General features: G+C 30.6%; 2 protein-coding genes and 1 long non-coding RNA gene across 4 annotated transcripts; 2 read left to right on the top strand and 1 right to left on the bottom strand.

Annotated features, from left to right (window-relative positions):
- Positions 1–1,058: 1,058 nt before the first annotated feature.
- LOC114374145 (MLO-like protein 6) lies at positions 1,059–9,934 on the top strand. Its single transcript, XM_028331753.1, has 15 exons — positions 1,059–1,463; positions 1,729–1,786; positions 1,878–2,134; positions 4,405–4,521; positions 4,633–4,693; positions 4,926–5,014; positions 5,927–6,001; positions 6,243–6,337; positions 6,905–6,954; positions 7,089–7,129; positions 7,225–7,398; positions 8,438–8,473; positions 8,698–8,765; positions 8,905–8,965; positions 9,173–9,934. The coding sequence occupies exons 1-15, from the start codon at positions 1,341–1,343 to the stop codon at positions 9,596–9,598; spliced, it is 1,731 nt and encodes a 576-aa protein (XP_028187554.1). The 5' UTR covers positions 1,059–1,340; the 3' UTR covers positions 9,599–9,934.
- Positions 9,935–13,245: 3,311 nt separating this feature from the next.
- Positions 13,246–16,333, top strand: LOC114374748 (protein transport protein Sec61 subunit beta-like). 2 transcript variants are annotated; one of them, XM_028332414.1, is made up of 2 exons: positions 13,246–13,710; positions 16,176–16,333. In XM_028332414.1, exon 1 carries the CDS (start codon positions 13,344–13,346, stop codon positions 13,665–13,667), a length of 324 nt encoding a protein of 107 aa, XP_028188215.1. In that variant the 5' UTR covers positions 13,246–13,343; the 3' UTR covers positions 13,668–13,710; positions 16,176–16,333. The 2 variants fall into 2 exon arrangements, with proteins under 2 accessions (XP_028188215.1, XP_028188216.1); XM_028332415.1 differs by lacking the exon at positions 16,176–16,333 and adding an exon at positions 14,401–14,724.
- A 39-nt stretch (positions 16,334–16,372) lies between these two features.
- LOC114374749 lies at positions 16,373–19,092 on the bottom strand. Its single transcript, XR_003658624.1, has 4 exons — positions 18,956–19,092; positions 17,687–17,915; positions 16,909–17,611; positions 16,373–16,790 (listed from the first exon to the last, which is right to left on the bottom strand). It is a non-coding gene; the product is annotated as an uncharacterized LOC114374749 (long non-coding RNA).
- Positions 19,093–21,435: the final 2,343 nt, after the last annotated feature.

The raw sequence follows: 21,435 nt of genomic DNA on the forward strand, positions 1-21,435 counted from the left end.
TTTAATCAATATTCATCAAATAAACAACAATCCAAATTTTAAAACTCAAAACCTCAAATGCTCAAACTTCCATTTTTAACAACATGATTAATTTTCCAGCAACTTTGAAACCAATTCACCGTAACCTAAGCATATAAAATGATGAAGGTTCTCTTACCTATCAAACCCAAGATGATGACTCTTTGAAGAAGAAAAAAAAAAGTGAGCTTTGAGTCCAAGTGAGGAACTTTCCTTCAATCCCACAACAACCATATTATACCAACATCAACCCCAAAGCCAACCAAAAACAAAATCAAAACCCCTTAAAATCAAGCTTTTCCATGAAAGTTCATGGTTGCTCTAGGGAAAACGAAAATAAATTCAAAGGGAGGAAGAATGAGAGATTATCTCACTTAGGGCTTGTCAACAACCCCTAAAGGGAGGATAAATGATTTTTTTTTTACAACACCAAAGTTCAAAGTTTTCTTATGGTGATTTCTTGGAAAAGAGAGAATTGTGAAAATAAGTATGTTGAGAAAGAGAGTTTCAACACAAATTAGAGTTTTTAGGGAGATATAAGGCTGAAAGGATTTTTCCTTCCTATACCTAAGTATTTGCTAAACTCACACCTCTTTCACTAATTATCACAAGCCCATTTTTCTCTAGGTCCAAACTCACCAAAAACTCACTAAACACATACAAATATAAGCAAAATACCATCAAATCAATCATTAATTAATTTAAATACTCAAATATAAATTTAATTATTCTTATAATTTAATTAAATCACTTGAACAACTAATTACAAAAACAAAACATTACATTATTCTAATTTATAGTGAGAATATACTCACATATAATATAAATAATCAGAATTTAAACACAATTTTATAAAAGATACAGTAAGAAAATGGAGATTGAAGGAAACAAAAAGCACAAAGACGATCATCTTTCACGGCTTTCTCCCTCTCTTCCATTTTATACGTCAAAGTCAAGAGTAAGACCCTTTCAAGTTATTTTTAAGACAAAAAGAGAAGTAGAATGTGCTTATAAATAAATTCTCTTCTTCCTCTCAAAAGTTTTTACAAAGTGTAATAAGCTATATATAAAGCGCCCTTGCTTGCCCGAAACCGTACTTCAATTATTAATAGAAGTTGAACATAGAAGTATCGGCTTTATAACTCCTCCTCCACCCTCTCTCGTATATCTCAAACACTTATCTCTTCAACAATTTTTTGCATAGCTTTTTCCTCAACCTCTTTATACCCTTCATCGATCGTTCATCTATTTATTACGAACGATTGAAACCATAAACCCAATATTATTTTAAGTTGCCAAATTAAGAAGGAATAATATAATCCATGGCAGGAGGAAGCGGAGGAAGAAACTTGGAGGAAACGCCTACATGGGCTGTCTCCGCTGTTTGTTTTGTTTTGATCTTAATCTCTATAATCATCGAGCACATCATCCATCTCATAGGAAAGGTATATATATATATTATATTTTTTTTTTACATATGCACCTCTCTTATTAATTTGTACAACAATTTTTAAACATCAACACCGTATTTTAATTCCATATGTACTCTGTAAATGTCCTCAATGTTAAAGTTGTCTAAAATAAGTTGTTCAAACAAATTTTTTCCACATATATATGTTAATTTGTGAACTACGAATTAAGAAGGAAATATATATTATAGTATTAATATACACATAATTTTGATTAATAATAATATGTGCATGCGAGCAGTGGTTGAAGAAGAAGCACAAAACAGCTCTGTACGAATCACTTGAAAAGATCAAATCAGGTTCGTGTCCATCTACCGTAATTAATTAATGATTAGTATAGGAAAATTAAACTGTGTGGTTAATAATTAATTGGTGGGTTAATTGTTGTAGAGCTTATGTTATTGGGGTTCATATCGTTGCTTCTAACGGTAGGACAAGGTCCAATATCAAGAATATGCATTTCAGAAAAAGTTGCAGGGACATGGCACCCCTGCGACGATAGTAGCAGCATCCACGAGTCAGATACTGAAGAATCAGAAAACGTAAACGGAACCAATAGCCGCAGATTATTGGCGGCGTTCTATGGTTCAGACGACGTAAATCCACGACGTGTTTTGGCGGGAGGAGGAACCGACAAGTGTCGTGAGGTTGGTGTCATTCTATTATTATTCTTTTTTTTTTTATTATCTTTTATCCAAACGAAATTATCCAGAATTTATAATAATTGAGTTAGATTTCTTTAAATTACTTCGGGTTACTATTCTTGTTCTCACACACCATATGCAATTTCTACCATATTTTTCTTCATTTTCCATTTAGTTTACACGTTTCTGCAGTAACTATGATTTAATTACTATAGTTACATCGCTGCCAAAAATCTTAATAACCATACTATCTCATTCTTTCTTTTTTAATTTACACTCATAATTTTATAATTTTAATATGTTAAAAAATATACTATTGTGTTAGTTGCACTCCGCTTTTATTAGACATGCACATGCTGACGAAAGTTTAATATATAGATTGAGTGCGATATATACTAGTTGGTTGAGTCTTATGATTGAGTGGGATATACTGTATTGTATGCGTTTATTTTTCTATTTTTCTATTTTTCCAAATCACTACAAGAAAAAGCGTATACACTTTTCTAAAACGAAAATTAAATGGTTAGTATAGGCATTAAATCTACACTGATGCAAAAGTCATACTATATATTAATAGTATGATATAATGATAATATACATTAGTTTTTTAAATTTATAAGATTATTTATTTATAGACTTCTAATGTCTATATTATCAATAATTCAATTTCTATTAAATAAAATTTAATTAAAAAATGATAAATAATTAATAAATATTTTTTTTGTCAGCGAAGTGAAAAATATGCTTAACAAAAGTAACGATAAGAATATTTAATTTACATTTTTAAAATATAAAATAATTAATAGCGCGTCAATTTTTAATTAAAAAGATTGATAATAACACCGAATACAATTAAAAACAGTTAATGTCAATCAAATTATGTCAAGGTTCCTTAATTGTTTTAGAAAAAAGTCGTTTCTACATTAAAATATACTACAGTGATACGTATTACATGACTGCGTATTTCTTCTATGGTTGTGCCACTTTGTCAAAGGTACTAATTTCTTGTGGGGGCACAGTGTGTGAAAAGCCTTTTTGTATAGGAAGGACAAAATGTTAAACCTAATGGAAATTAATATGGAATCAAATACTGAAAACAGCATTAGGCTTTCAGCTCCACCACATATGACATATATAAGCCAATTAGGCTTCATGTATAGGAATTTTTCCTTTCTGCAGGGGTCTCTATAGTATAGGATATTAGAAAATTAATACTACCATGTTATGCAGTCGCAATCTGAATATTTCACATACACGTCCCTTTTTTTTTTTTTTTACTTTGTCTTATTTTGTTTTCGTCATATCTACTGACCATTTTATTTAGAAAAAGACTAGAACATTAATAAGAGTTGAAAACTTGAAGTTTCTGTGGATGCCTATACTTGCACGGAAAGAGAAATTAATTAAAAGAAAAAGGAAATGAAAGTGATTAAGAACATACGCGCATATGCAATAAAATAAAATATATTTTATTGTTATGATTCACTTATGATTCAACGACATGCTTGTGTGAAGGGAGAGGGGAGATGGAAAGACAGTATGAGTTCTGAAAAGCATGAAATAAAATAATTATAAATGAGACAAAGGTCATTAAAAAAAACGGTAGTAATAAGCTTACAAACAAAGACAGTTTCTTAAAAATCGCTTTTGGTAACATTTCTAACAAAGGCAATTTTATAAGAACTGTCGTTAAGCTTTATAAAAGGTTGATATTAATTTGAAAAATGCCATCGCAATCTTTATTACATGATTTTTTATAACCAACTTAATTCAACAATGTTGAATCACATTTTTTAATAGTGTTATCACCATAAAACCTATTAACCAGGGCCCATAAGAAGAATGGCATGTCCCAACAGACAAAAACCGTAATTACTAGTCAATTGGCAATTGGCCTGTTTTCACTTTATTATAACTTTTGTTTAATTAATAAAAATTGATCTATTAATATAGGTATTAAATTTTTGCTTTTACTAGTTTAACCCAATTTCCCTTTTTTCTTAAAAAAAGTACTTACAAAATTTGAATATTAATTAACAAATAAGTATATAATTAGTAATAGATAATTTTATTAATATAAAAATTTGGTGTATATTATTAATGTATAATACGATTAGCACAAATCTACAACATTACTACTAATGAATTTAAAACAAAGATTTTATTACAAGAGCAAGGTTTAACAACTAATATCTTTTTGCCAGTTGAAATATATGATATTTTTTATTCTGTAATGATGTTTTTCTTTTATTACATGCACACTAAATGTGCAGGGTAAAGTCCCGTTTGTGTCATCGGATGGCATTCATCAACTCCATATATTTATCTTCGTGCTGGCTGTTTTTCATGTCCTTTACTGCATTCTCACTATGGCTCTGGGCAGAGCAAAGGTAATTAAAGACATAATTTGATTTTCTTTTACCAAAATATAATTAATTAGCTTCCCTCTCCATATATCTCCGAGTTACTATTTAATTGGTTGAATTGTAATCACTCAATAGATGAAAAGGTGGAAGCGATGGGAAGAGGAAACCAAGACACCAGAATACCAATTTTCACACGGTTAGTTTCTGCATGAATAAAAATATACACATACAGCACAGAATATGGTATATATGTATATGCACATAATTTTATATTTCGTATATGAATGGAATATTAGGTTACAAATCTGCATATAATTAAATTTAAATAATTATTTATACTCTAGGCATAACTTAACTATGACAGTTTCATATACATATATGTTACGTAACTTATTTAATTTAGTGTCCGAATTATGTGGATATCACAGATCCTGAGAGATTCAGATTTGCGAGGGAGACATCTTTTGGAAGAAGACATTTGAGTTTCTGGACCAAAAATCCTGTCCTCATGTGGATTGTAAGCCAAATTCATTTTATTTATTTATTTAGATAACTTAAGCCACATGCATTTTAAGCCCCACTCATTTAATATATTTTAATTTTTTCCCCTAAACTTATTTATGAACTCTGACTTTTTAGAAAGCATTTTATTGTAGTTTTTTTTTATTTTTAAAAATCACTTCATTTTTTTAATGACATTAAAGTAATTAAATGAATTTTTATAAAGATGGAATTAAATGAAGATTTTAAAAAAGTAGAGACTAAAATGACTAACAATAGTAAACTAATTAATGTGAATGACTACTACATTTTCATATTACATGGCATTATTTTTCTGCATACATCTGGAAACATGGATTTTAGAAGACTATTCCAATGAAAGCATTCATATATAAAAGTTAGTTACAAAGATGATTTTACTCAAACAAAACACGTTATTTTTTCACATTCTTAGACCGGCCGTATATGAAAATTGAAAAATAACGTTCTAATGCAGAAAAAAATTTAAAAGAAAAATCTAGAGAGGCCGCAATACCACTCATTCACATAAGGAAGAGACTTCAGAGTGGTCCTTGTTGAATTGATGAACCTTTCTTTTGTGAATATTCTTGCCTTAGGACCACATGGCCTCTTGACAATGGTGTTTGGAAGTTCCAGTAAACAGCTACCAGTAGTTTCTCTTGACATATATATATATATATATATATATATATATATATATATATATATATATATATATATATTTAATTTCTTAATTAATTACCAGAGAAAATAGATCTTTCTTTTTTTAACTCCTGTTCTAAGAAATACACAAGAATTTCTAGATATATACTTATTCAAAGTAGCTGCCTAATTTGTCTATTATTGATTCTTGTTAATTACCAATTTGCTGAGCTAAGTGGTATCATTCTCTTACGCCTGAGTGCAGGTTTGTTTCTTTAGGCAATTTGTGCGGTCAGTTCCTAAAGTGGATTACTTGACCTTAAGACATGGATTTATCATGGTAAATGTCTCCTTCTTAGACTAGACAAAATATTTGAAATATTCATTTCAACAGTACAGTTTTAAACCATAATTCTAATTTTTAGTTAAATATTTTTAAATTTTGTGAATTAATTACAAAATTTTTGAAGTGAAAAAAGAATTTATTTACTTACCCTCGAAACTTTGCATGCCTAGGAGTACTACATTTTCCGTGTGCAATACTCCAAATGACTTGGAATTTTACGTTGATGTCATGTCAGGCACATTTGGCTCCTCAAAGTCACTCGAAGTTTGATTTTCGGAAATATATAAAACGATCACTGGACGAGGATTTCAAAGTCGTAGTTGGAATCAGGTTTTGTGCACTAGGTCTCTTGTTATTTTGTATTTCCCAATTGAATAATTTTATTACTTTCGTTTTATTTTTATTGATGTTTAAGATTAATTTTGAAAAATTAAGAAGGATTTAATAGATATAAAACGTTGTTATATTTTAATTGGAATATCTATATTTAACATTTTTTTCCTTGTCCCATTATATTTGCATTGATATTTAAAATTTGTTATAAGAATTAGGAAATATAATTAAATAATAACTAATAATTCTTATTTAAGTTTTAATAATTTTTAAATATAGATATAAATGAAAAATCATTAATGAGAATTCGAATTTATAGAAAGTTAATAGCTTTAGAAGAAAAAAAGGTTAAAGCATCAATAAATCTAGAGAAAACATAATAATATCTTCTTATAAATCTTTATATTTTTCAAATGAAGAAATAATTGAATGTATTTTATATTTTTAAAATTTTAGATATATTCCTAAAAAAATTAATAAATTCATTTCTATTTAGAAAACAATATTTTGATTTACACGTCTGTATTATGATTTGACTGCTGTTCTTTGTCTTTAATTTTCCAGTCCTCCATTCTGGTTCTTCGCAGTGCTGTTTCTGCTCTTAAACACTCATGGTAAGCAACTACGTCTTTCTAATGTGTTGCCGACGTATTTGACTCATTATTTTTTCTTCCTTTTTTTTTTTTTGGTTAAGGACCCTTTTTAATTTATATACTTACTATGATGTGTCTCAATTATGCATGGACAGGGTGGTACTCTTATCTGTGGCTGCCATTCATTCCTTTGATTGTGAGCACATGCAATCCCCACTTTAAATTAATTTGGTCCAAGTGACCGATAATGATATCCATCTAATTTAATCTTATAATGTTCATAAAATGTAGATAATCTTGTTAGTGGGAACCAAGCTTCAAGTGATCATAACCGAGATGGGTCTAAGAATTCAACAAAGAGGAGAGGTCCTCAAGGGTGTGCCCTTGGTTCAGCCAGGGGATCATTTGTTCTGGTTTAACCGACCTGGCCTTATTCTTTACCTTATCAATTTTGTGCTCTTTCAGGTAGAACTTATGTTGCTTTCAGCTATTAATAACAATTTTCTTTTAAAGGGAAGTGAAATTCTTTAAAAGATGCCAAACTTTTTTTGACTGCAAAAGAAAGTGAACAAATTCATTAAAAGAAGCCAAATTTGTCACAAGGTGTGTCCAAGTTTGGAAAACCAAGTTTGAATAAAAAAAGGAGTACATAGCATAAAAATATAAAGAGTAAAATATACAAATATTTTTTTAAGTTTGGACATATTATACGTGTATTTCTTCTCTATTTGATTCATGCACAAATACTTATTGATATGGAATTTCAGTTATACTAGTATTCCTTCTTTAGCAACGGTATTAATTCTGTTTATCTAGAATAATTACATGTTAATCATACGGTTCTTTAAAAGAATTTTTATGATAAAATTATCCATGTTTTCTCCTCATCAATAGTTTAAATCATATATTTTAGGGGTTATTCATGTTTTTGTTGGTTTTTGTTTGATTCCTATTAGTCAAATCGATTTTTTCATACCCTTGTTCGATTATGCATTTGTTAGTAATTACTCCAACAACAATTCAAGTCGAATCACAACCAAACCAACACCAATCAACTCAAACCACTAGCCAAACACAATCATTGAAGCCAATACAACCGAATACCACCATGGAAAAATTTACTTTTAACCCAAGCAAACTCATACGGTGGAGGAATGCAAAAAGAAATGTATTTTAAGAGAGGAAATATACCCGTAATATCTCCAAACTTGAGGGGTTGCTAATGTAATTTGCTCAAATATTAATATAATCCCACATCACGCTATTATAAGAATTAAATGAGTAAAAAATATATCGGAGTAATATGACATTTTTGAATAACGTATATCTAAGACAAAAGTTGTTCAAGGTTATTTCAGAAAAATAGTTAATAAATTTATTTGTTTTTATTAGAATAATTTATAATGTTTTTTTTGTGAGTTCACCTTTTCTTATTATTGTCCCTTCACCATGGTGATGATTAATTGAAGTCTCCCTGCTTTTTTTGTCTGTTTTTTCATAACAGAATGCTTTTCAGCTGGCTTTCTTCGCATGGTCTGCGGTAAGTCATCCAAAATAATTTTTCTTTTCACTTATAATTGAAATTAACTTCATGAGCTTACATTAAAATACGATTAAGATTTATTAATGCATTTATTGTCTTACTAAATGTTGGTATTGTACGCATTCATGTTTTGGGAGGGGGTTTCTCTTGCTGAAGTATAGCTTTTGTCCGATATTATGAAGCTTTGTTTGATTTATTTATTTATATATTTTAAATCGCAGCTTCAATTTGGGATTAAATCCTGTTTCCATTCGCACACGGAGGACGTGGTGATCAGAATCACAATGGGGTACGTGAGTTTCATTACACTTCATCTAAACTCAATTTCTCAAATCATATGTATATTGTATGCATCGATCTTTACCTACCTACCTACCTATATTAATTAAAATGTCAATTAGCTTAATCTTTATGCATGACTTTGTCAGGGTCCTTATTCAAATCCTCTGCAGCTACGTTACTCTTCCTCTCTACGCTCTAGTGACACAGGTACACATTTATATTAATAAGAGAAATGCAAACTCATTATATTTTACTTTTTTTTTTAATGCTCAAAGTCAATCTTATAGCTGCGGCTATTACTAAAATGGCATTCATGCATCTTTCATCCAATCCAAACCTACGCGAGATAGCAATAGAAGGCTACAACAATGAATGATATGTAACAAACTGATTGTGATTTTGTGATGGTAACAGATGGGTTCAACAATGAAGCCAACGATATTCAACGATAGAGTAGCGGTAGCGTTGCGGAATTGGCACCAGACAGCGAAGAAGCACATAAGACAGAACCGTGTGGGGCCGCTGTCGTTGTCGGGGACTCCGACGTCGAGCAGGCCCACAACCCCAAGTCACCACCTGTCCCCGGTGCACCTCTTGCGATACTACCGCTCCGAAATCGACAGCTTCCCCGCGTCTCCGCGAAGGTCAAACTTCGACGATAATAATATGGATTCTCCTTCTCCTTCCTATTCGCTCCACCAATTGCCACCACAAACAACAGCAACAACCAATGACTCCGCCAATGATAATAACGCCACCACACACCATGAGATTGTCGTGGTGCACAGCAAGGAGTTTTCGTTTGATAAAAGACCTACCAGTAGTAGTGGTAATACGTAAATATATAAAATCAGTGACCAAAAAACAAAATCAAAATATCTTAGGACAAGGATGCATGGGATGATCTCAAGCTATGCTTCTCGATCAGGCAAAGCATTAATCTTATTGAATTTATTTATGGTGTTTCATTTGTGTAATTAATGGATTATTATTATTATTATTATGTTAAATTGATTATTATATTCATGAAGCAATATAAGTTGATCTTTTTTCTTTTTCGTTGTAACATTTACTTGCCTATCAATAGTTGGCATATATGGTATGTAAAAAAATATATATGCATGACGCATTGTAAATTATTGTCATCTGAAATTCCAGACAAGTGGTTTTTTTTTCTTTCTTTTTTTCTAATGTATTGAAACTCGAGAGTGGAGTACTTGAGTAGTTGAGTTTCGCTATGCTGTTGTGAGATAGTAATTTATTAAGAGATAGATTGAATGAGAATTATGTTATGTTTGAAATGTAATTTTTGTCTTTTTATTTTTTAAATATATGTTTTTAGTTTTTTCATTAAAATGTTTGATCTTTTACTTTTAAAAAAATTGTAATTTTATTCTTTTATTTTTTAATTGAGATATTTTGTCTCTCATTTTTAAATAATTTGTAATTGTAGTCCTTATGTTTAATGTCAAATATTGATCTATGTATTCTATAAATATTTACGAACAACTATTTATTTATTATACACATAATAAATGTTTTTTAAAATTATTTAATTGCTAATAAGCTTTATTTATTACTTTTTTTAAAAAAAAAAAATACAATCAACAAGTTTGAAATTGATTAAGGAAACTAAAATAAAATATTTTTAAAAAATAGGAAACAAAATGTTTAAATTAAAAAATAAGAATACTAAAATTAAGAATTTTTTAAAAGTAGAAAACAAAATATCTCAATTAAAAAACAAAAATTAAAATCACATAACGAAAATTACATTAAGGCTTGATTTTTTTATTATTGTTGTACATGTAAATGGTTTAAATTAATTTGAAATTATGACACCCACTAAAGTCAAATGTAGTATTTCAGAATTTAAGTAGTGTATATGGTTTTGGATTAAAATATTGTTACTCCACACAAAAAAAAGTTATAGAACGGGATGTAACATCTTATATCTTTTAACAACCACCTCAAATGAGTGATCTGGTTGTATCATCAGACAGATCGAGTAAAAATGAGATGAGTGGGAGAAAGCTTTTGTCAACCGTCTACTGCTTGGTTTGCAGAAGGCAGATATGCTATGATTATTTGACCTCGGAACACTTGATCTTGCACGCAAGGTATATATGTTCACTTCAATTTGTTTGGTTCTGGTGTGCAATATTACAAGATTTGAGGCTAATTAATGAATTTCCACTTATCACAATGAAGAATTGGAGATTAAAGTAGCTTTTACTTCTTGCAACAAAGACTTGATCCAGGCTATTTTAGCTGCCAAATTTGCTAGTGCTCTATATTCTTATTCTGTTTTGGAACATTGTTTATTTCAACTCACTGGACACTAAGACACACAATGGAAATTAGTTTCCTTGGAATTTATGAGTGGTGACACAAAAGAAAAAAAAAGTAAAGAAGAATGAGCAAGGGAGGGAAGGGGAAGGTTTTTTGAAAGTCATGGGAAGGAGTGCGAAGAGAGGGGTAATTTAGTACAGTAATATCGAAAAAACCAAAAAGAGTTGGGGGTGTAAAATGAAAAAAGAGATTGTAGCCATTAGCCAACCCCAACTGTAGTCACTAACTAATCCTTTTTATTTTATTTTAAAATTACCAAGAAAAATAATAAAAATATTTCAAAGTAAGACTTTGGATCCCAATTCACTAAAAGCGCATTAATCAATTGTTTCAATTTAATAAGTGATATTGAGATAGAGTTTTAGTATAAACTTTAACTATTTATATTAAAAGTTTTAATACCATTTATAATAATATTTTATTTGACTTGAGTGAAATTATTTCTCATAAAGCATACTCATGATGTTATAATAAAAAAAAATTTCGATCACATAAATAGGAAGCATAATAAGTCAAAAAATAATAATACCTATTTAATCAAATATGATTAATAACTATTGTCTTGCACCTATTAAAGGAGAAGGGATTAAAAAGAAGAGAGTTGTTGTTGGTCCTAACTTCATTATTATTGATCCTTATCAAGTGGTTGAATTTTTTTAAAAAAATATTCTAATATTATTCTGTTTCAGATTTTGTATGAAGAATCACGTTTTTATTCTATATTTATTTAGACTTTACAAGGAGAGAGTATGGTGAATTTGAACTGAGATTTAAAATAATATCTTTCTTGTATTTTAAAAGTTGACTGGGATCAATAACAATTCCTATAGCAACCAATACTAGCTAATTCCCTAAAAACAATCTTCTTTCCTTTAGGTTTTCTTGGTGCATAACTTCCCCATAGCAATCCATATGTTATACCAACCCCGTGTGCTATGGAATGCCACCACCTATTGTGGATGGATAGACTTATCCTACTCATAGTTTGTTAGTGTAGTTGGACTTTGGCCCTCTATTCAATAAAAAAAAAAAATCCTAGTTTTGATTAACATTAACATAAATATCTTATACACCTATTATTACTTGAAGATGCAAGAATCATTCATAAACTCAATAATTTTAACCCCAAGACTAAAATAAATTAGGTTGGTTTTATCCAATTTGGATTAGTGTTATCTAAACAAATTTGACAACTTTCGATTTGCTTTACGATAGATTATAATACAAGTATATAAATCTAAATTTTTTTTTAGAAGATATAAATCTAATACTAAACGCTTAAATGAACTCATCCACCTTAAGTTAAATTAATTAAGGTCCAATTTAAATTTGAAATATCAAGGGTCTAATAATAATATTATTGGGCGTTTCGGTTCAATCCCGATTTTTTTTTTCTGGTATCCAATTGAATTGGAATATGAAATATGGAATATCATAATAATGATAAAAAAAAACGGGATGCATTTTTTTTATATCATTCCCTAAAATTAAAAAAAAAATCTGCTTCCGACTTTTTTTTAAAGGTTAGAAACAATGAATTAGTCCTACACTTTTTTTTTTTTACCAATCACCAAATGATATGTGAGTAGCTGATGTTGTTCTCAAGAAGTGAAATTGGCTTCATATTAATTTGTTTTCATTTTTTCTTCTTTTTATCTAATTTTTCAAATCCTAATTTGTTTATGAAGTTAGTATATAGAAAGACATACCAATCCAATAATCCAACATAGACTAAATCAAAATTTGATCACACTAGGTCTGGTTAAATTACTAAAAAATGATTTGTAAAACCAGCTAGAACCAATTTAAAATATGTTAATTAATCTGATATTTATTTTTCCTCCGATCAAATCTTACCCAACCCATGTGTTGATCCACTAAAGAGTATCAATTTCCTTTTAACAAGTACAACAATCACGATGCAGATCCTTATTCTTCACCTTTTTTTTTTTTTTCATTTCTTTTTAACAAGTCCAAGTCCTATTATTACAAACTCCATGCACCACCGTACAAGAACAGAATCAATTTATAATTTCTAATCCTTAAATAAATTAATCTCATCTTATCTTATTACCATAAATACATTAAATTAAACAAGTGGATAAGTCAAGCAAATGATATTAAATAAACATAACTTTTGGCAACATAAATAATTCTGTGCCTCTATTGATCCCATACTCCCAACACTGTTTCTTTCTCCGACGACACCCCCTTTTCCCTCGTGATCTTCGACATGGCGAGAGGCGCCTCCCAATCTCAATCCACAGCGTCCCATGCCACCACGCGACCGGGCGTGATGGCTCCTCGCGGCACCGCTGCCGCCACCGCCGGCATGCGCCGTCGTCGCCTCGGCGGAGGAACAAGCTCCGCCTCCGTCAGTGGAGGCTCCGGCGCCGGAGGAAGCAACATGCTGCGGTTCTATACTGACGACGCTCCAGGCCTCAAGATCTCCCCCACGGTGGTGCTCGTCATGAGCCTCTGCTTCATCGGCTTCGTCACCGCGCTCCACGTCTTCGGCAAGCTCTACCGCTATCGTTCCTCCGGCGCCACCGTTTGATTCCTCTTCGCGATCATGGATCTGATCTGGATCACGAAATCCGGTATTCGAAACCTGCGTTTTTGTTTCTAATTTACGCTTCTTTATTTTTTTGATTTTGTAAATTTTCCTAGGGCTTGATTAGGCTTCCTGTTTCTCTAGCTGTGAAATGATTGGATCTTCTTCTTGCTCTTGAAGGAAGTCGCATTTGGCCTTTCCTTGAAAATTGATCTCTGCATTCATTCATTCTATTATTACACTTTTTTTTTGCTTAAATTTCCTATACAAACAACGGCTGCATTTCAGCAATTTCTATTATCACATTGCGTTCGTTTCTGTTAATCACGTTTTATTAGTTTATGAGCTGCCGCATTTATTATAAAGTAATGATGCAATTGAATTGTAATGGTTTTACTATATTTGATGCTATTAAGTTCTTGATAATAAGGATTTATATGTTGCTTTGGAAAGGTTGTTGAAAAGGCTCATCCTGAATACATCAATGTTGTTACGAAATTGAATTTACAAATAATAAACAAGTTAGCAGCTAAATTAGCAATAACTATTGTATATGTCTGTATATAAGGAAAATGAGATACCAATAGCATCTAGTTCAATTGGTTGAACAAAGTGCATGAATTGTTATAAATTTCCTCTACTTGTCTTCGATTCGATTGCTACAGGTAAAAAAAAGAAAAAAGAAAAATGAGGTATAAGCTTATATTCACACCTTGCAAATTATATCACTTTCCAGGTACTTGTTAAGATGTAGTATATTTCTAATCCGCGATATTGACCTTTGAAGAGAGGGATTGGGACTGTCTTCTATAGATATAGCCACGTTTATCATTGGATGGACCTTTCCTTAAAGGAAAATTCTTTTAACTCTTGAAAGTTGATGGTGAGTTGTCATTGAGTATATCATGGCCTGATTTTGTTCTCAATGTTGAGCTTCCTGTTAAATTATAATGAGATTACCATACCCGTTAGATTTTTCTTTTCAGAGTGAGTGTAACTGACATTAATGCATAACATTTTAACAGTCATGAATTTTCGTTTTAGTGCACAGCCTTGCAAATTACCTGCTGGTGCCATTCATCTATATAATTTTCTTTAATATTATACGTACAAGATCAAAAGGCTTTGTCACGAGTTTTGAGTTATATTCGTATAAGTCATACGGATTGCTGATCCATATTTAAAGAAAAGGTGATCCATATTTAAAGAAAATGTGAAAGACATTTTAATTCTTTCACGTGCGTTGTTGGTTGTTTCTAACAAAAATGTTGAATGTCCAAAACAACAGTCCAAAAGTTATCCTGAAAGACCTCATGTTTCTATTGGATAGATAAATTGCTTTCTTTTTTGCCAAAGGACCCGTTATTCATGAAACTTTGCACAGTGTCATGACCTGTCAGTAAAAGATTTTCTTAGCAAACGAAAGCTAGTTTTAGGCCTACTTTTATTCTTCCCGAAGTTATTTTGGTTGCTGATGATCTTGGCTTGGATTGGAACTTGAAGCAGAGAAGAACCAACGCTCGAATCCTTACACTTAATTTCCGCTACTACTTCATGTTAGGATCGGGGATTTAGAGTTTTCCTCTTCTCAGTTTTGAGTGATAGTGGTGATTGGGAATGGAGTAAAGATGCAAATGTAGTTATTCTCTAGTAAGGAGAGAGTTGTGTTTCTACTTAAAAAAAAAAAAAAAGACGGTTGTGTTTCTTTTGAGTTTTGATAACTAGGATTCATGCATCCTAATAATAAGTAATAACAACAATAACTGAGCTATTTTGTTACAAGTTCATGTTAGTTGCATAAATTAAGTAGCATTATATATGTTTGTTGATAATTATAAAAAAAAAAACTGTTGACATTTAGTTTGGATTGAGCTTGAGGCCCAATCCATATAATTGGCTATCTTGTTATCTCAGTGCGTAATTGAACGCACAAACGGAAGTAATCGTTTAAGCACATGATCCCTAAAATATAATATCTGCAGGTATCATATTGAAAATAATAAGAAAGAATGAATTTTATCCTCTGTGTGATATTAACTACAAGTATAAATTATCTGGCTAATATAAATTGTCATAACTACAACTGACTAAAAAACAATAAACGAGCTGCAATAGCTTTGCCACTCTTGTAGGCCTGGAACTGTTACATTTGTTTACAAGGCCCTTGAGAAAGGTCTAGAAACAATGTTGGAGATTCCAAGGTTTATCTATGTATTTTTATCTCTATAATATACCGCCCTTTAATTTTGGTGCTTGTAAAAAAAAAATCTAAATGGTTCTCGTAATTTATTTATTTTTGTTTTGGTCATTACTCTTTTTTCAATTTAGTCCTTATAATATTTTAGTCCTTGTAATATACTTATTTTTGTTCAATTTAGCCCGAGTTATATCTAAAGTATAATTTAATGAATTAACAGTATAAAATATTACTTAACAAAAAAAAAGAGTATAAAATAGTGTATCAAGGTTGAATTTATTAAACGTGTTTGTGATAATGGTTTCTGAATGCAGGGAAAGGAAGGGACAGTGTAACCTGGACTGGTAAGCATTATTGTAGGGACAGTGAAAGAGTCTTACAAGTCAAGAAGAAAATGTTCAAGTCCACGCCAAAATCTGTGACACTCCCTTTTCTATTTTAATTCAAACAATGATTTTTTTTATCAACAAATGTTAATGGTTAGTATTTCATTAAATTTTGCAAAATAATTATCATTCTTTTTTTTTATTAAAAGGGGCCTAAGCCCATTATCATTCTTTTTCAATGCAAATCATACATTCTAATTGATTGTAGCAAAGACTCAACAAGCTTATAAATTGCATAATCAACAATCAATCCTCAAAATTGATGGTTGAAGTAGATAAAGAAATTCTTTCCTCATACTTCCACCAAGCCAAACGAAAAACAGCTTATACTTTCTGAACCCAAATCTTTTTTTTTTTAAAAAAAAAAAAGACATCTCCCTATAAGGTTGTGGAAGGTGAATAAATTTGTATCCAAGCAAATTCATGTTTGTAAGGCAAACTTGCCTCACAAGAAGCTTCACATGCATACACCACAATTGAAGCCCAATCCAGAGAGCCCACTTCATTGTCAACTCCGAAGTAATACAGCAGCTGTGGCAAAATCTGGCACCACCAACATTAACAACTCACTATATAAAGGAAATAAGCAAATATTTGCTTGAACAAGCAAAAGAAATAAGCAAACGTTTCAGCTTCAACCACTGATATCTAAAATAACTACCTAAAATTCACAACACATAGGTCTGGACTCCGGTGCAATAACTATATCTAGGGATATCAGCATTTGATGGCCGACCACTTGAAACAGGCCATATTGGCTTAGCATTGGTACCCCTATAATAACGGTTTCACCAAAACTGTAATTAAACACAATATATTGATAAATTGATAAAATCTATACAACCATCAATCTGGCTATTATACAAATTAAATCTTCTATCACACTAGTACAAAATATGATTATAAAACAATGCACTTGATTTTGAGGGAAATTAAGATGCATAATCTAAATTCCAGCTTTCATCTTCTCACTTATAATTCAATAAGATAGTTTAACAGTTTTAAGCTAACAGCTAACATTTCAGCCTTGAGCTAACTTATCTACTTTTGTCAAACATAGTCATAGCATGTTCCAAATGGCTGGAATGTCTCAAATGTTAGGTAAGCCAATAAGATGCAAATGACAATAAATATATTTCTACTATTTTCCTGCTTATTTTAATTTTTTCTCCTAAGGCAAGATATTTGTCAAACATTTTCTCCCATTTGGTTTAGTAAATAATCTGCCTCCATAAGGGCCCACAAGGAAATTCACCATAGTTAAGCATTCTAATTTTGCTGAATCTTTATCACCTCAACACTTGTTCAGGGACCTTGGCAATGCATTCATGGAAGGAGGCCCAACTTTTTTTGTCATCATCACCCTGTTCTCAAACAATATAATTAGCAAATAATATACTTAAACAAGTAACATAATCTTAATTAAAAAAAGATTATACCTCAAAGCTATCCAAAAGTGAATTCATTGTGTCATGAGTCCTGTTCCTTGAGATCAAGGAATTAGCTAAGGTATTTTCCTCCGACATGTCTCTATTATATTCACTTTCATCTTCAATGGTGATCATCAAAATCTTCTACATCGTCATTCTGGATAACCTTGAGCTTGTCAACAAGATCTCCAATGACATCAGTATCCATGTGTTTAGGAATGGAATAGAAAGTGCTAATCTGCAAGATAGTAACGACTCATTGTGTGAGTGGCACATAGGATTTTAGCATTAAACCAGAAATATATGGTTGTATAACTTGATTGAAGACTGGATCATTTGATCAAGCAATCTAACTTTGAATCATGCAGTAGAAGACAAATTAACAGAACAAAAAATAAGCTATTTAAAAAATAGTTTGCATCAACTCATCAAGCATACCAACTATGATAACTAACTACATTTAATATAACTACAAAATTCAAAGCTTTGACAAGCTTGCAGGAAGCTCCATGCCTCCATGTGATCAAACAAATTCCTACAGAACAAGAAAGCTAAAATGTACCAAGGCCCGGAAAATAATTGTCCCCCAAACGTTTAATATGGGACAAGAGACCTTCGATATGTAACACCAGAATAACAAAAGCCTTAACAAGGGAGTTATAAGGTTGACTTGGTGATTGAAGAGAGATGGGGGAGGGAGAGGTCGTGGGTTCAAATCTCTCCCACTAACAAAAATTAACAAATTAACCATTAACATTGGTCTTTTGAAAAAAAAAACTTAACAAATATGGATTTTGGCCAAGTTTAAATAAACTTCTCCATAAGTACTTGTAGCAGCAGAAATTAAGAAGTTAAAACGAATTGAGCTTCTTATATAAGCTAAAATTAACTTGTCCACTTAACTTCTACAGAAACATTTTTCAGTTAACTCCTCCAAGAGCTTAGGTGCATAAGTTGATTTTAACTAGTGTAGAATATCAATATCAATGCATTTTGCCTTCACATTTTCCTCTCCTATACGTGCTTATGAAGATATTTTGAATAAATGTATACAATTAAAGTAATTGGACATTTGGAAATTGAATCCTGTTATCTACGGTAACCCTCTTGCAGGGAGCAAGACATGCTTATGACGTGAGAACTCGATTAATCAAAAAATTGAAACACGAGTGTTCACATTCACAAAATATAGCCATAAATATTAGCTTTATAAGGTTCCTTCAATGAGGAAGAACACAAACATTGAGGAACAGAGGTGAGAACTGAGAAGTGACTCACTTATGGGGAGAGTGTGCGACGGCGATAGGGACCAAGCTCCGACGGCGGTGGCTTGTTCGACGGCCAAGCTTCAACGGCGACAGTGAACGAAGGGGGATATACGATTTGTGTGGGGTTCATCACTGATTTCTTTTCCCTTTTCAGACTCGCTTATTTAAAAAATTATTATTTTAAATAATGAGAGTTATTCCATTTATTATCCATATTTCATTGAATAATTTCATCCTTAAATCATCTCTTAAATTTAAAAATTTTCTTCTAGTCTACATTAACTTTTCACTATTCTTATATTATTAGTTTTTATTTATTTTTTTTATTAACTGTATTTAACTTTTATTTGTTTATTATTTAAAACACTTAGAGTAAACATAAAGTGTTTTTCTCTAGTATAATATAATAACATTATGTTTAAATATGTTCTATTTTATTATGAGATATGAGTTTATTAAATATATTAGATTTAATGAAAATTTTTCAATAAGTAAGTATATGTAAAATATAATAAGATCGTGTTTAAATATATTCTATTTTATTATGAGATATGAGTTTATTAAATATATTAGATTTAATGAAAAAAATTGTGAGTAAGTATATGTAAAATATAATAACATCGTGTTTAAATATGTTCTATTCTATTATCAGATATGAGTTTATTAAATATATTAGATTTAATGAAAATTTATCTTTGAGTGGGTATATATTCGTGGAATCTAATTAGTTGTTTTTAGTGGAATTTTTCATCGCTAATATTTATATATGGTGATGTGTTGAGAAGCTATGAGAAGGAAAGATTTAGAAATGGATTAAATATGGTGGAGAGACATGGGAAAGTTAGGAAGTTGTCTCAATGAAAGATACAAAATGTGTAAAAGAGTGGTTGCAAATGAAACACCACTAGAAAAAGGCTTTTAAAGATGACTTTTTTTATCCATTCCACAATGGTTTCAAATCGGTTTTGAACTTGTCATAATAGAAAGTCAACACTTTTTATGATGATTTTTTAACCGTCGTAGAATATGAGATTTTATGTCGATTTTCAAAGTAATCATCTTAGAACTTTTTTTTGTTTTAAAAACATAAAAAAAATGATGATTTGAGGATGATTTTCCAAAAAACCATCTTAAAAAGTCAAGTTTCTAACCATCTAAGAAAGGATTTTTTTAAATGTTTATCTTGATTTATAGAGTGATATGGAGCTAGATTATATCATGTTTTAAACCTATATAATTCCAATCCAATAATATATAATTGTTTAAAATAAATAAAGCTACAACACTAAAAATCAAACTTTAAAAGTATAACTATCAAAACCATAATAGAGGAAAGTTACAAGTTGCAAAAAATATATTAGAACCAAATACATATACGTGTAGTTTCATTATACCAATCCAAATACAATATTCCCTCCAATGGTTAAATATTTTTACTAGGTATCTTCGCACCAAAGTTTCATTATATTACCTTGATTCCTTTTAAATTATCAATTCAAGCTGGTCACCAAAGTTATATCCTTAAATTGCTATTATGTGTTTTCTGTTTCGTATTTTTAGAACCTCTAAAATTTGAAACAATAATGTATGACCCCAAAGTTAAGAGAATTGCTTACTAATGATAATAATATTTATTCTCTTTTTTAACTGTGAGAAAGTTGTCCAACTCAATTATTAGGTGTACTTTAAATATTTGTTGAGTAATTTCACTTAAAATCAATTAGTTTTAAAAAGAAAACTAACACAATATTAGATCCTATAATCTATCATCATATGTTGTATGTTTTGGTAGGAACATTTGAGGGACGGGGTGTAGGAGGGTCTCACATCGCCTTCCTCAATTACAAATGGAGACTTAAATATTCATTGGATAATTTCACTTAATGTTATTTGATTTTAAGATGAAAACTAATAACAACACAATTTAGGAATCACTGACTCACTTATTCTTCTCCTACAAATTAGCATACTTACCATGGATAAAATGTTATGAATGGTTGGATTTAACTATAGTCTTGCATGCGTGATGCAAATTTCATTTTATTCAACATGTTGGATTCATAAAACAAAACAAAATAAAGCAAATAAGCTTTGGTTAGTCATTTGGTTTTTGGTTATTTGGTCTCTTTGTTTACATAGGATTGAAATTGTTTTCAATAATGTATTTCTTGACTATGATTTGTTTTGTAGAAGGATTTGTTTCGAATTAGATAATACAAGCATAACCCATAGAGCTCATTTGCATCGACACAAAATACAATACCAACCTGAAGGCTCATGAGTGTAATTGGGTTGAAGCCCTTGGAATAATGCGATTAGCTCATGAGAGTAATTGTAAATGATCCAATTGCAAGGCATATTAAATACTCCTTAAGGTTGCATTTGGTTTAGAGAAAAAAGAAAAACCAAAGAAATTTTGTGAGTTTCACATAAGATCTATATCTTTGTTATTTTACTTTAATTCAAACCTTTTTCTTCTATTATCCTCTC

The sequence above is a fragment of the Glycine soja genome, chromosome 11 (genome assembly GCF_004193775.1).
Source record: "Glycine soja cultivar W05 chromosome 11, ASM419377v2, whole genome shotgun sequence".
NCBI classification, from domain to species: Eukaryota; Viridiplantae; Streptophyta; class Magnoliopsida; order Fabales; family Fabaceae; genus Glycine; species Glycine soja.

Excerpts from the sequence above, each read along its gene's own strand:
- LOC114374145 (XM_028331753.1), top strand. The coding sequence starts at position 1,341 with ATGGCAGGAGGAAGCGGAGGAAGAAACTTGGAGGAAACGCCTACATGG. Across the intron at positions 1,787-1,877 it reads ACTTGAAAAGATCAAATCAG|AGCTTATGTTATTGGGGTTC; the intron begins GTTCGTGTCCAT and ends TAATTGTTGTAG. Across the intron at positions 4,522-4,632 it reads TGGCTCTGGGCAGAGCAAAG|ATGAAAAGGTGGAAGCGATG; the intron begins GTAATTAAAGAC and ends ATCACTCAATAG.
- LOC114374748 (XM_028332414.1), top strand. The coding sequence starts at position 13,344 with ATGGCGAGAGGCGCCTCCCAATCTCAATCCACAGCGTCCCATGCCACC.